The 14663-nt window shown below is 42.1% G+C and overlaps 1 protein-coding gene across 2 annotated transcripts in view; it reads right to left on the bottom strand.

The window, feature by feature from the left end:
• Positions 1-11590, bottom strand: part of Smap1 (small ArfGAP 1) — an 84534-nt gene extending 72944 nt beyond the window's left edge. For both annotated transcript variants that reach the window (XM_041655573.1, XM_041655574.1), the window contains exon 1: positions 11261-11590. In XM_041655573.1, the coding sequence (XP_041511507.1) occupies positions 11261-11378 (118 nt within the window). In that variant the 5' untranslated portion in view covers positions 11379-11590. The remainder of the gene's footprint in view (positions 1-11260) is intronic.
• Positions 11591-14663: the final 3073 nt, after the last annotated feature.

Below are 14663 nucleotides of genomic sequence, written 5' to 3'. Positions count from 1 at the left end.
CACTAGTGACAGTATTATCCTGGATTATCTCCATAAGACCATAATCATAAGGATCCTAGAAGATGTAGTGGTCTAAAAAAAATGAATGAGGGAACATAAGGTGGCTTGCTGATGTCTTTGAGGGTAAAAGCATCCATGTGCCAGAAAGTAAGAAAAAGAAAATCAGTTTTCAGAATTTCTCCTAAATCTTCCAGATGGAACAAAGGCCCACCAACACTGCTTTTAGTGCAGAAGGTCTCATTCTGGACTTGAGCTCAGAACTATAATAGGATGCCCTATATTGTTTCAAGCCTTGTAATTTGCAGAAATATTTTTCTAAAACTACTAAGAAGTGGTATAACAAAGATCACTTTATATCAGTAAACATACTCTGCTTGTTTTCTGATACAATCACAAGCTATTTTCAAGAGCATAAATACATGAACTAAACACATCAAAGCTAAACTCTAATTCTTATGGATTTTCTTGTATCAGAAAATAAAATTATCCTGAATATGATTTTCCACAGAATCCTCCTTATTTCTTTTTAATCTGGGGTCTGGAGTCATCACTGGTCTTTGAAATATTCACTTTAGAAAAGATCAAGATCAGACATCTGAAATTCTATCATCAATCACCCCTAAAGCAACTACCTGGATCTCTTGTAAGACATAGATTAAAAACTGGATGAGTGAGGAGAGAGAACAGACTATGGAAGTCTGTGAGAAAGTTCTTGCAGCTCTCAAAATCCTTACATTTACCATTCACCATATGTGAACATAATACTAGCACGTGATCCAAATAGCTTTATATAAAGTTTAAATGAAATAAAATTTCAAAGTGTAAATGAAATTAAATTTTAAGTAAATTCTCCAATATTGCAGCTAAATGTTATGATAGTTAAACAGAGCTCTAATACTTTAAATAGAAAATTATACTGATAAATACGCATAGACTGGACATTATCTATGGATGCTTTCTTTAAAATTAAGGGTAAAAGGCTCTTGCAGGGCCAGCAAGATGACTCAGAGAGTAAAGGCAATTGCCACCAAACCCAATGACCTGAGTTCAATTCCAAGACTCACACAGTTAAAGGAGGGAACCAACTTGTGCGAGTTGTCCTCTGACCTCCACATTCATATCATAACACATGTCCTCCCATATACACAATAAAATTACATTTTAAGGGAAATGGCCATGGTAAGATGCTTCAGCAGATAAAAGTGCTTACCATGAATACTTGCAACCTGAGTTTATTACCACAAACACCACAAGCTTATGTAAAGGTGGAAAGAGAAAAACAAGTAAAACATCCTCTGACCTCCACACAACACACCAGCCAAAGCATGTGTGCACAGGTATGTACACACACACACACACACAGACACAGACACCAGAGACACATACACAGACACAGACACACACACACGCGCGCGCGCGCGCACAACACAATAATTTTTAAAAGGGTGTTTTTATAGAGCCTAGGGAGATGGTTCAGTAAGAATTCTTGCTTGGCAAACAAAGGGACCTGAGCTCAAAATCCCAGCACCCACATAAAATGCTAGGTAGGGCTATGTGCTTGTATCTCTAGAACTTCAGGACCAACAGGCAGATCCTAGGACCTTGCTGGCCAACCACTAACATCCCTTTTAGGCTTCTGTGTCTACACAGATGCATATACTTGCACACTTACATACACACACCACACACACCTACATAAAGAAACAAAAATAAAGCTATTTTATCATCTAAATGTATACCTTCAGACTAAGTTTGTGCCATAAAAAAAAATAATTAAGGAAGTAGAGAGATGGCTCAAATACACTTGGTACTCCTGCAGAAGATTGGGGTTGAGTTCCTAGCACCTACACAGCTCACAACTCTCTGTAACTCCAATTCCAGCAGAACTGACCCCCCCACTTCTGGCCTCCATAAACACTGTGTGCACGTGGTGTACTTACAGTGAAGGCGTAAGTCACAAACAATGCCACACCAGTTTGGAATTATGATTAATAGGTGGTATTTATTTAAAGGGGAAAAAACTTACAGATCACCGTCCCAGACAACAGCCCTCTGCGCAACCAGGAAGGGAGTCTAGTCGCCTGCGGAGGGAGCAGGAAGAGAGAGAGGAGAGGGAAGTGGCTGCTTTTTTGAAGGGAGAGAGACCACGCCCCCTTTTGTTTGTTTTTTTTTTTTTTTTTTTTTTTTTTTGATTTTTCAAGACAGGGTTTCTCCGTAGCTTTTGGTTCCTGTCCTGGAACTAGCTCTTTTTTTTTTTTTTTTTGGTTTTTCGAGACAGGGTTTCTCTGTGGCTTTGGAGCCTGTCCTGGAACTAGCTCTGTAGACCAGGCTGGGAACTAGCTCTTGTAGACCAGGCTGGCCTCGAACTCACAGAGATCCGCCTGCCTCTGCCTCCCGAGTGCTGGGATTAAAGGCATGCGCCACCACCGCCCGGCTCCCCTTTTGTTTAAATAAGAGAGTTCTAAACCTACTATGAAATTATATACAATAAGAACAAATATCCTATTCTAACTAGCTTAGGTCTTGTATAATAAATAACTTGGCCAGCCGGGCGGTGGTGGCGCACGCCTTTAATCCCAGCACTCGGGAGGCAGAGGCAGGCGGATCTCTGTGAGTTCGAGACCAGCCTGGTCTACAAGAGCTAGTTCCAGGACAGGCTCCAAAGACACAGAGAAACCCTGTCTCGAAAAACCAAAAAAATAAATAAATAAATAAATAAATAACTTGGCCAAGTCATGAGAGAAAAGTAACTACATTTATATAGTCTTCAACCCCATCAAAGATCTGAGAAGGGAAATAATGTTACCTGAGTAATTAGGAAGTTCAGTAAAACAACTTCCAAAACATGCAACAAATCACAGAGACAACTAGCTAGCCTGAGCAATCACCCAAAGTCACGTTAGCAGCGTTGAAGCAACCAACTTTGGCTAAGGCCTAACATAACTGACATACCATTTTCAATGGCAAGCAACTTTTCAAAACTATCTTACCCTGGCTTGGCAGGATATGACAGTCCTGTTTTATCCATTGATGCATGCTCTGTATCTCTGTCAGTGGTTGAGGTATGGGCATTTCTTTGCCCAAAGGCCAGTTCTGCCAAAAAGAAAGGCTCCAGGTGGAGTGTCTTTGGTGCTCAACATTCTCTCGGGAATAGAGTGGTGTTGCCAGGAGCAATTGTGTCTCACTACCGCAAAACTCTGAGTTAGATTAAAGGCCATTTTCTACAGCTCTTTGAAGAAGTTGAAGATTATCTATCTATACTGAGTATAATCTCTATATATCTAAAGAACCTGATTAGTCTAATTATAAATGACAAACTTAGATGACTATCAATCTATATAATTCTCAATATCTATCTAACTTAAAGACTAAGACAATAAACAACTGTGTAACAAATGAGGATAATGACCTCCAAATATAAACAATGTACAAATATACATTGCAATATGGTAAATATATATCAATAAACAGACAATATATAAGTATCTTAATCAGAGGTAAAAATGTACACTGCAATATGGTAAATATATACAATATATATATCAATACAATATATGTCAATACATAAAAAATATTTTAAACAGAGGTAGAAACATGCATGCATACAATAGTCAATATAATTTAACTTTGTATCAATACACAAGAATCAATACCAATATATTTGTCTAAAAACAGTAACTCACAATTATAAATCTATTATCCCATCATCCCAAATACACTTGGTACTCACTCCTGCAGAAGATTGGGGTTGAGTTCCTAGCACCTACATAGCTCACAACTCTCTGTAACTCCAATTCCAGCAGAACTGACCCCCCCACTTCTGACCTCCATAAACACTGTGTGCACGTGGTGTACTTACAGGTAGGCAAAGAACTCATATGCAAAAAGTAAATATAATCTTTTAAAATATTTTTGTTTAGCCAGGCATGGTGGTGCATGCCTTTAGTTCCAGCACTTGGGAGGCAGAGGCAGGCAGATCTCTGTGAGTTCAAGGTCAGCCTAGACTACAAAGTGAGTTCCAGGACAGCCAGAGCTGTTTCAGAGAGAAATCCTGTTTCAAAAGACAAAAAAAAAAAAAAAAAAAAAAAATTGTTTAAACTAAAAAATTCTAAAGGGAGGAGGGTTGGATTTATTAGTCAACTAAAAGTAGAGATTTGTTGAGCCCTAATCACTCCAAGGAAGCACTGCAGTGAAGTGTCAAGACTTCAACATGTCCTGTGTGATACATACTGAAACATACATATTACCAATTATGTTGAGGTCTCCAAGAGCACCCTCAGATTCAACAATTTGCTAGAGTTCAACAATGAGTTATTATAGTGGATGCTGCTATGATTTATTATAGAAAGAAGATGGTGAGCACAATCAGCAAAGGACAAAGGTATAGGGAACAAACTACACAGGCAATCAGGAGCAACGAGTTTTCTTCCAGTGGAATTACTCTGGACACAATTATTGTAGCAGTGAGTTCTGACAACACATGAACTATTGCCTATCAGAGATGCTCACAAGAGACTCAGTGCCTAAGACATCACTGGTTCTAGCCAAGCAGACACTGCTGTCTTGCACTTATGCAATTGAAAAACTATGGGGAGGGAGGGTCAGCAAAAAAAAAAAAAAAAAAAAAAAACATGTTTTTATACAAACATTTTAGGAACAATTTGAGACTCATTGTTTCACATAGTGAGACCATCCCCAAATCCAGGTTTTACAAATCAGACAACTTCTCTGCGGATTAGTAGATCTTTTAGAGGTCCATGTGCCTGTTCCCTATTTTGATTCCCAGTTCCTAAAAAAGGATCTAAAATACAGTAGTCATGTAAACCTTTTTCTTTTTAAGAACAACAACAAAATCCCTGACTCTACCCCTCTTGGCCCTACAGTACTCGTAGAGCTGTTCAGGATCTAGACTATTTCCTCATCAGTAAATAGGATGAAAGAAAGGAGCACCTCAAAAGGCTGGTTTGTGAATTAAGTAGTATAAGGGTTTTGTGTCTATTAACATCTTAACTAGCTTATGGACCACACTTAAAAAGCGTCTGCAGGAACAATGGTATTTAATCTTCATAATGGTGGGCTACGGTTTGGACGTAGTCTGATTGTCAAGCCTTCATTCTGAAAGTGCAGTCCTCAGTGTGATGATGTAAGAGAGGTGGAACCTCTAAGCTATGAATCCTCTGAGCTGTGGAAGTAGCTCACCCACACAAACACAATAACCTGAATTTAATCTCTAGCACACGTGTAAAAGCTAGCACAGTGGTGTGTGCTTACTTAGAACCATGGAGGCGCAGACAGGTGAATCCCTACAGCTCACTTTATCTAGCCAAATCTGCAAGTCCCAGAGTTCAGTCTCAAAAACATTCTCCTGAAGAATGACAACCACGGCTGACTCTGGCTGCCACATACTCATATATATACACATTCACATATTCACACACAAAAGAAATAAACCCATATAGTAGGTGACTAGGTCACTAGCAGTACTCCACTTCAACAGTACTTCTCACCAGATCTTATTATTTCCTGTGAGTTGTTATAAGAGCAAACGTAAATCCTCCCTCTCTCTGGCTTCCTGTCTGGGTGATGTCCCCTACATGATCTCATAGATATTTGATACAAATAAGGGGGCCCTCCCCACAGCCTCTCAAGCTATGTAGTCTTTTCTATAAAGTACCAAACTGCAGCAGAAAAGTAGCATAGCCCAGAAAAAAGTTATATAGGCCTGACCTACCAAAAAAAATTGTATCTGTGAAATAAACAGTTTACAGTGACTCCTTTTACTACCCTGTAATCAACTTTTCTGATAATTACAACTTAAACAAAACACCCTCTAAAGTACTTTGGTCATACCGGGAAAACTGAAAACTAAGAAAAAATATGGCTGGATTCTATCCAGCAGAAGATCACTAGCAGAGGTACCATTAGCAGTAAGAAAAGCAAGCTCGAGTTTATGACTTACATGATCAGAACACCAAATGTTTTATGTATGATTGTGTGTGAGAGAGAGGATTGTTTAAGAGTGTCAGAGTGTCTCTGGGAGAGAACATGTGAGAGTATACGTGATCTACCAGAATGAAATTCAAGTGATGACGCCAAAAATAAAAGAGTATCATAAATAAATCTTTAAGGGACAAAAAGGAGAAAGGGACTATAGTTCAGGTTTTACAATAATACTATGTCAGTGAGAGACCAGTGGTTTCCACTCCGGCTCTGGGATGAGAGATCAGCACGGGATCATCAGAGAGAGCATAAGCAGAACTCGAAGGACAACAGAGCCACAAAGATTAAGGCTCAGCATTTGAGAAAACTCTCAAATTGACAACTTCTTAAAAGAATTATAATCACACACCTCTGTGTATATAAACTAATTCTGTAAGATTAACATCAGCTCCCCAGGGTAAACTTTACTTTTCAGTAAAAGTTCCTCTAGAAGAATTTTCTCCAACACGTGTAAAATAACACACACACTAAAACCTGTTCTGAAACCCCTGTTAACTCTTGGGACTGGCTCTCGCAAGCAAACGAGCTCAGCTGTTTCTACTTTCTGAGGAGATTAGAAAGAGACAAGACTCCTCAGAAGGCAAGGTGTCTGAACTGATTAGATTCTGCCAACTACATGCACATGAAAAGCACAAATGTAGTATGAGCCGTACCCCTACAGTAGGGACAACTGACAAAAATGTCTAATAGACAGTGTCTCAATCCTCCCACCTATCACCAACCGTGAGAGTGAAAAGCAGCCCTGGCAATCAGGCCAAGACAACAGTGGCAGGATGTGTGGCCTATGAAGTGAAAGTCCAGAAATGACTCCTAAGTTTTACTTCCTGCAGTTTTCCCAATGATTTCTAGAGTCCCTGACAAAAAATAGATACAGTGGCTGTTTATTGCTCTACACCCTGCTCCATACACTGACAATCCCTTTATCCTCATCCGTTGTCTACTAGGAAACATCACCTCACTAAATGACTTTCTAATCATTTCTACCATCCTGACTCTTCCTCTGATTTGCCACTATCAAATCTGATCATACTTAGTGACTGATTACCAAAATAAAATGGCCACACAGAAACCACTTGTACCTCTCATATACCGTACCCTGTGTGACATACAGCTGTGTCTAATTCTTGCTCTACCTAGCCAAAGCACACTGCCTTAACTCCCAAGACTCCGGTGATTAACAAATGCCACTCCCTTTTACAGATGCACTCTCATTCACACACCTTGCTTCCATGTTCATTCTTCCATTCATTCATACAACCAAAAGGTATTTGCTGAGTTCCATTTACCTACGAAACGTCATTCACTGAGCTTAGGGCTGAAGAAACGACTCTGAGCAAGATAAACAAGATCTCTTCTCCTTCAAAGCTATAATTCATTTAACAGGAATATGGAATGCCCAATCATTACTTCAGTAATGTTCTAATTATAATTGTGTAAGTAAGATTCAGGGCAATGTCTCAAATGTACAAATGAAAGCATAACTCAGTCTGGGAGGATGAAGGGGAACTGATTCCCTGGAAAAGGTATTTAAGCAAAATGTAAAGATGCGTAGAAGCTGAGCAAGGGGAGAAAAAAAAAAGGCAGAAGGCTTAGAGGTAGGAGTAAGACCAGTATGTAAAAAGGCATGGGGCGACACTCTGGGAATCATGAAAAGCCAATGGGCAAAGGTCAAGACCCAGGGAAAGAGCTAGAAAAGAGGGGGTTGCGTCTTATAGCTGCTACTCTTGCACTCAGCACACTTTCAGAATTATTCCAATATTCAGTCTCCTTTAAACACGCTCTTTTCAGTCTTACAAATGTTTGTGCCCCAAAACCTAATCCAGTGCTTAACTGTCCTAAAGACATGTGGAATAAAGAAGTGTTTGATCTAAGTAAGCAGCTTCTCTTCCAGATACTAGAAAGCTTGAACAAAATGAACTACTGAGTTCAAAAACATGAACTTCTGACTGCCCTAAAATTAACTACTGAACAAGAGAATAATTTTCATTCTATTTTTTTACGTATTTAAAAAGATCAAAACCAGTATTACTTATGGATAAAGCTCTAAATTCTGAAACCAAATTTAAGATGGCAAAGGAATTTCCTATCCTCACTGCCATCAATTAATAACCCAGAGAACTGCTTTTTAACTCCCACAGTCACAGACAGCCAGAGATGTGCAGCTGCACCTGGCAGTTCTCACTCTCCAGTTGTACAATGTACTGACGAACAGGGTCAGGAGCAGGAACTAGCTAGCACCTGTGCCATCATGTTCTCCTTCCTTACTAAAACTGTCAGTACAGGAAATACAAGCTAGTGACTAAGAAAATGTCAAAATCCAACTGGCATTCCTCTACTAATTATCGGGAGGTAACAGAACAGGGTAACTATTAACCCTACGCTTTAGTTTAGGTACATGTTCTCAAAGGATGGGGAAAATAGTCTTTGAAAGTAAGAAAACAGAATTAACCAGGAAATAGTTCTAAGACAGAGTAAGAGTTCAATGCAATTACTATTCAGCAAGGAAAACACCGATACATATGCAGAATGGAACGTCTCAATAACTGATCTAAGATTCTTGTGTCTTTCATGGGTACATTTAATTAGAACTTCATATCCTACATTTATTACATTATTGGCACATATAACAACAGATTGAAAACTCATACAAAAAGTCAAGAATTCTACTATAAGAATATGCCATTATCAGCTCACCCATAACAAAGACACAAAAACTTTACAGAAATATATTTAAAGTTATACAGTGTGTAGCAATGCATACTCAGGAGACAGAGACAGGAAAATCATGAGACTCAGATCAACCAGGACTACATATGAACCCATCACAAAACAAAGTGGGAGGAAAAAAAAAGCCAGGGATAAAACAGTGGTAAAATTACTTGCCTACCATGTATAAATCACTGGTGTTTGCCGGGCGGTGGTGGCACACGCCTTTAATCCCAGCACTTGGGAGGCAGAGACAAGTGGATCTCTGTGAGTTCGAGACCAGCCTGGTCTACAAGAGCTAGTTCCAGAACAGACTCCAAAACCACAGAGAAACCCTGTCTCGAAAAACAAAACAAAAAAAAAAAATCACTGGTGTTTGATTTCTCCAGCACACACACACAAAACTATAAAATCAAACCTAATTAGGAAATGGCTCTACATGTGAATATTTCCTGAAGTATCAAGATAAAACAATGAAATAATTTACAAAAGTGCTTTAATATTATTCCAGATTTAGTAGAAAAAATATTTCTAAATTATGACAACAGATTTCATGACCTTCAAGTTCCACCCTTTGAGCTCTTGATACTAGTTTATCCTACTTTTCCACATCTCAAGATAAAAGGAAATATATACACACACACACACACACACACACACAATAAAGCTGTTCATTCACCATACATGGATTGACTTCTGTGGTTACACAATAATGATAAAAACAAATGTTGCCTACCTTTCAGAAGTAAAACCACTTAATTAAAGAAGACTGAGACTACTCTCCTTCCATTCCCAAAACTAGCACATGAAAAACCATTAACACATTGAGTGAAAAACTGATTTTCTGCAATACTGTTTTGGAGAAAAATTAAAAATTTTAAAGTTACTTCTATAAACAAAAAGACTTACTGACTCAGTGAATTTTTTTTAAATGTGTGTCAATCTTCATGTGTCTGTGCACCATCTGCATCCCTGCTGGCTACAGAGGCCAGAAGAGGGCATAGGATCCCGATAACTGGAGTTACAGAGTGAGCTGCCACGTGGGTGATGGGAATCAAACCCAGGTGGCTCTGGAAGAGCCATCTCTCCAGCCCTGAATCACTTACTTTTTAATGACAGACAGCTTTCACATTTACCAGCACCTTAAATGTTATGACTCAAGACAATGAAACGCAAACTTACTCTAGCCCCTTTCTTTTTCTTGGTTTCTGAAAACCATTTTTGAGTGTTTATGAGTAACGAGGTAAGCAAGTAGCTGAGCTTTAACACAGAACAGTATTAACAAATAACCGCATGCAGAACCAAGCATCAAGCAAGCAAACGTTCCCATGACAATCAGGCACACCTCTTCTTTTAAAGGCCTTGCCTAACGATTCCATAGGACATACAGCTGACTCAGTCAAGTTACCAGAATATGGAAAAGTGCTTCATAAAATTTCTAATTGAAGCATGTATATGTGATTCGTCCAGTAAGCCAGCAGCTGTTATGACAGAGAGATAAGGCTGACATTATGAGACTCAATTTATTCAAATGCCACCAGTCTACTGCAATGGACTCTTTTGCAGAGTGTTGAGAGAAGACAGTAAGACCTCAAGAAAAGTAGGTTAAATAATGCAGCAATCTTGGGCAGCATTCCCAAAGACCTCTGCTCCCATCAACTACCTATTAATAATCAAAGAAATGTACTTACAATAACTATTTTCTTAACTCCATACGAGCTTTGCTTTTTTATCTGCAATATGCCTCCCATATTACTTACAAGACATTAAAAATAAATCACATCTCCAAACAAAACATATCAGCTAAAAATAGTGTATCTATCGCAAAGGCTCAAAGCAGAAGCCCTTCTACTGAACTAAATTTAGTGGTTTTTTTTTTTTATCTCTGGTTCGTCAAAATGCATCTTCTATGTTTATGAAGCACACAAAGTAGTGCCCATATATTCTCCAACGGGTCGTGGGGAGACTCTAACGACTAAACTCTCCATGAACATACTAAACATAGCCCACTTTACACACACGATACACGCAATCAAACTCCTCTTCACTATAGCGATCCAGAGTCAACATACGTGTGCATATGTGGTTCATAATATATACAAATAAGGGAGAGAGCCTTTCTCGATTATGTTTATGCAGTGGAATTTCAAAACACTGTCCTTTTTCAGAACCAGAAGTAAACGCCCAGCGCAAAGGCTGTCAGGTGGGCGGCCAGGTAGGGCTCCACCTGGGACGCGGCGGCAGCGGGGAACGGGAGGCCGCGGTCACGCGGGAGGGTCGAGAAGGGGACAGGGACCTAAGGGCGACTCCACCCACGGAGCAGCTCGGGCTGAGGCAGGAGGGCTCCCACAACCCTCCTCAGCACCACCCAGCCGGCGCCCCGAGGCGGTGGCAGCATCGCGACGCCGGCTCGGGAGCCGGAGACTCAGGCCGCGACCTCCGTCCGTGCCCCAGGCTGAGGCCGCCCGCCCTCCCTCCCGTCAAGGGCCGCAGGAGGGTGGGAAGGTCACGGCCACGGGAGGCCTCGGCCGAGCGGCCACCAAGCCCGCGCTACCTTTGGCCTCGCAGTCGGCGCAGTACTTGTTGTCCTCCTCCCTCAGCAGTTTGGACAGGATGAGCTGGTGCTGCTCGTTCAGCTTCTGAGCCTTCTCCCGACAGGAGCGTGTCGCCATGTCGGCGGCGGGGCGGCAGGCCGGGACGCGGGCGGGCGGGCGGGCGGGCGGACGGCGCTGGCGGAGCCGGGCGAGCGAGGGCACCTGGAGCCACTGGGGCCGCGGGCGGACTCGGCCCAGGAAGCGGCAGCGGCGGCAGCGGCTGGAACCAGAGGAGGGGCGGCGGCGGCCGAGGCAGCGCCGACGTGTCCCGCCTCCTCGCCCGGCCCGCCGCACGCTCCGCCCCAGCCGGCAAGGGGCGGGGCGAAAAGAGCCGCGACTTCCGGGAGGACGGAGCGGTGGACGCTGCGCGTGCGCCGAGCTGCCCGTGCGCCGGGAGTGTCCCAAGGTGATTCCAGGGCGAGTTTCCCACTCTTGAGGCGTGCTTGTCGCTTGAAGTCTCTGGGGACCTGGAAATGGAAGCGTTTTTGCCAGGAGGCGACTTTGAGTTGTTCCCCGGCCATTGCTTTTGCGTACACAACACGGGGAATGCTCAAATTATAGTAATATCGAGTGTATGCATAAATGGACCCCATGTTTGGGCATCGGCAATTTGGAAGCAATATTCTAGAATCTAGAGATACGCATGGATTGAAATGGGATAAAAGTGTCTTACATTTTAGGGAAAGGTAGTACTCTCGTAGTGACGTGTGATGGGGGTTGGGTGGTTACTCTGGCATTAGCTGTTCGCTCATTTAACCGGAACACATTCAGTGGTATTGATAACTTCATATACAAATAAATGAGACCAAGATTCTAGTCACTTGGCCATGCTACAAGTTGAAGAGTTAAACCAGGCAAAAAGTCCCACCCAGGAAGAAGAAAAGCGATCAAGGAGCGAAATGTTTAAAGGGGCGTTACTTCAGCAAGAAACCATGCGCTGCTAGGGTTTCTTCCCTGGGAGAAATTTCAATAAAGTCTATTTCTTCTCCTAAGGCCCCAAAGACAAACTTCGGTACAATTCCACCAAAACTCACCCAGGGAAATATCAATGAGCTTGTCAGGCTGAAACAGAGTAATGGGTAAAGGGTACGGGCAGGAACACAGGTGGCCTTAAAGTAGCCACAGGGACGATGGATTCTCCACGGCTGCCTAGGATGGAACTCCCTCCTTGATTTCCCCCCCACATACTTCCCCTAGCCCCTTCACCAGACCAGCTTCAGCAAAGCAGAATCACACACAAATGACTGAGGGGTAATTGGATATTCCTGTAAGGGTCCAATAGGGCCTCGCTGTCCGACCCTCCTACAATGATCAGGAATCAACAGGCCCAGCTGTGATGATCTTTTGCAAGCAGGCCAAGCAGAATTCCAGAAGACTAAGGCAGTTTACTTCAAGGACTCTTCCTACACAGCACAATGTGAACAACATTCTTCAGTGCAAGAAGAGACGTGTGAAAGAGAAGAAATTCTGATTACAGCCCATCAGGATCATTGGGTTAGAACTCAGTGAAATAGTTGGAATGATTTGGCTCACTGTGGATTAATATTAGCAATACTATATGGGGATTATGTAAACAGAATAAACATAGCCTTGACCTGTGGTAGGAAAGATGCTAAAACTGGCAATAGGCAAGATTCTCTGTGTTACACGCTACCTAACTCTCTTGGGCTTAAAATTCCAGAGAGATAGGAGTCAGTTGTGGCAGCAAGCAGCAGACATGGCATGTGGAAAAGAAGCTAAAGCCTCACTTCTTAGGACAACAACCAGGAAGCAGAAGAGCATGCTGGGAACTTATAGATGCTTTTTAAAATCAAAACCTAGCCCAAGGGGCACACTTCCTTGAGCAAGGCCACAGCTCCTAAATTTATACAGTGTCACTAACTGGGGATCAATAATTTCAGCATCGGGAGGGGGGCTAGCTATAGGGTTTGAATGCAAGAGGCACGAGAGACAACAGGATCTTTTACTGGGAAAAAATGACTTCAAAGGCTTTGTTCTCAGTGAAGCAGAGAACGATGTGGAGAATCTGGATCGCGGAATCTGTTATCAGAGAAAGAGATGATAGGGCTGGTACAGTACCAGTCCAAAGAAGATCTGATGAGGCCTATTTTAAGGAAATAGCATAGGATTAGAAAAAGAGAGAGAGAGAGAGAGAGAGAGAGAGAGAGAGAGAATCAAGTGACATTTTAAAATTAGAAGCAGCAAGATTTGGCAGCTGACTGTATGGGGGGGTGAGAGAAAGGAGGTGAGAAAAACACTAAGATTTCTAAGTTGGGAGACAGGTAAAATTGAGATGCCATTAACCCAGATGGAGACAAGAAGGGGCAGGCCCTTTTGGTCTGGCAACAACAGAGCTGAGCTGGTGGCGCTAACCTGCTAACCCTTCCGGCATTCTACCCATTCACAGTCCTACTGCCTGTCACTAAGGATGTCCTAGTCAGCAGCATTGTCACCGTTATCTCAAGGCCTGACACCAGTCACAGCCTAGCAAAGACAACACACTAGAAAGCAGGCCATAGCCTAGAGCCATAGTGCATCCTAAGGACCAACCGCATTGTTTTGTTTGCCTACCCAAGCAAGGCTCAGGTATCCTGTTTCCTGGAGGGGCTGAAATGGTTTGCCTTCCAGGATAAATACAGATGCTATTGTTTTGTTTTATTTCTTGATTTAAAAAGACTCTTCACCTGGCTGTTGAGAAGGAAGAGGACTTATTCAGAAAAAGCATTTGTCACCAAAACTGACAACTTAAGTTTGATCCCCAGAACCCACATGATGGAAAGAGAATCAACTCCCACAGCTGTCCTCTGAGCTCTGCATCCATGTTATAACACCATCCATGTGGTAGCATGCGCTCCTACACACACACACACACACACACACACACAAATAATAGTTTTAAAGCTACACCCAAGAGGTTTCCTCTCCTTTCCTCTACCACTGTGCCTCTTACTCCTGACTCAGTCTCTCACCATGTCATCTCACAATCAAATGATTCCCAGTCAAGAAATAAAATCAAAATCAACCCATTTCCCCCAACAGACTGACATCTCAACCAAATCAGATACAACTCCAAGGCACTGAAGGAGAATCCTCCTCGGTCTGAAGGGTGTCACACATCAATGGCACAACGGCACAACTGACTGGGTATGCTGAGTCGTGGTTACCCGTCAGTCTTACCAGATGAAGCTGGAAGTCTTTACGCTGGAGAATTGGTCATGTTTAGTTGGGAATCTGACTTGTTTTCACCTCTTCTGATTTGAGTCAGTTGGCTGTTTGGGTAATGGATACACAGAATTATTTGAAAAGAAAAAAAGTTAAGCCAAAGAAGGCTACTAATTGTGGTTCCCAAAAACTGCATAGAAC

This window comes from Microtus oregoni, unplaced genomic scaffold (genome assembly GCF_018167655.1).
Source record: "Microtus oregoni isolate MIOR12 unplaced genomic scaffold, Mior012 000007F_ref0000211, whole genome shotgun sequence".
Taxonomy (NCBI): Eukaryota; Metazoa; Chordata; class Mammalia; order Rodentia; family Cricetidae; genus Microtus; species Microtus oregoni.
The sequence above is the reverse complement of the archived record's forward strand: the minus strand, read 5'-3'. Positions and strand labels throughout refer to the sequence as shown.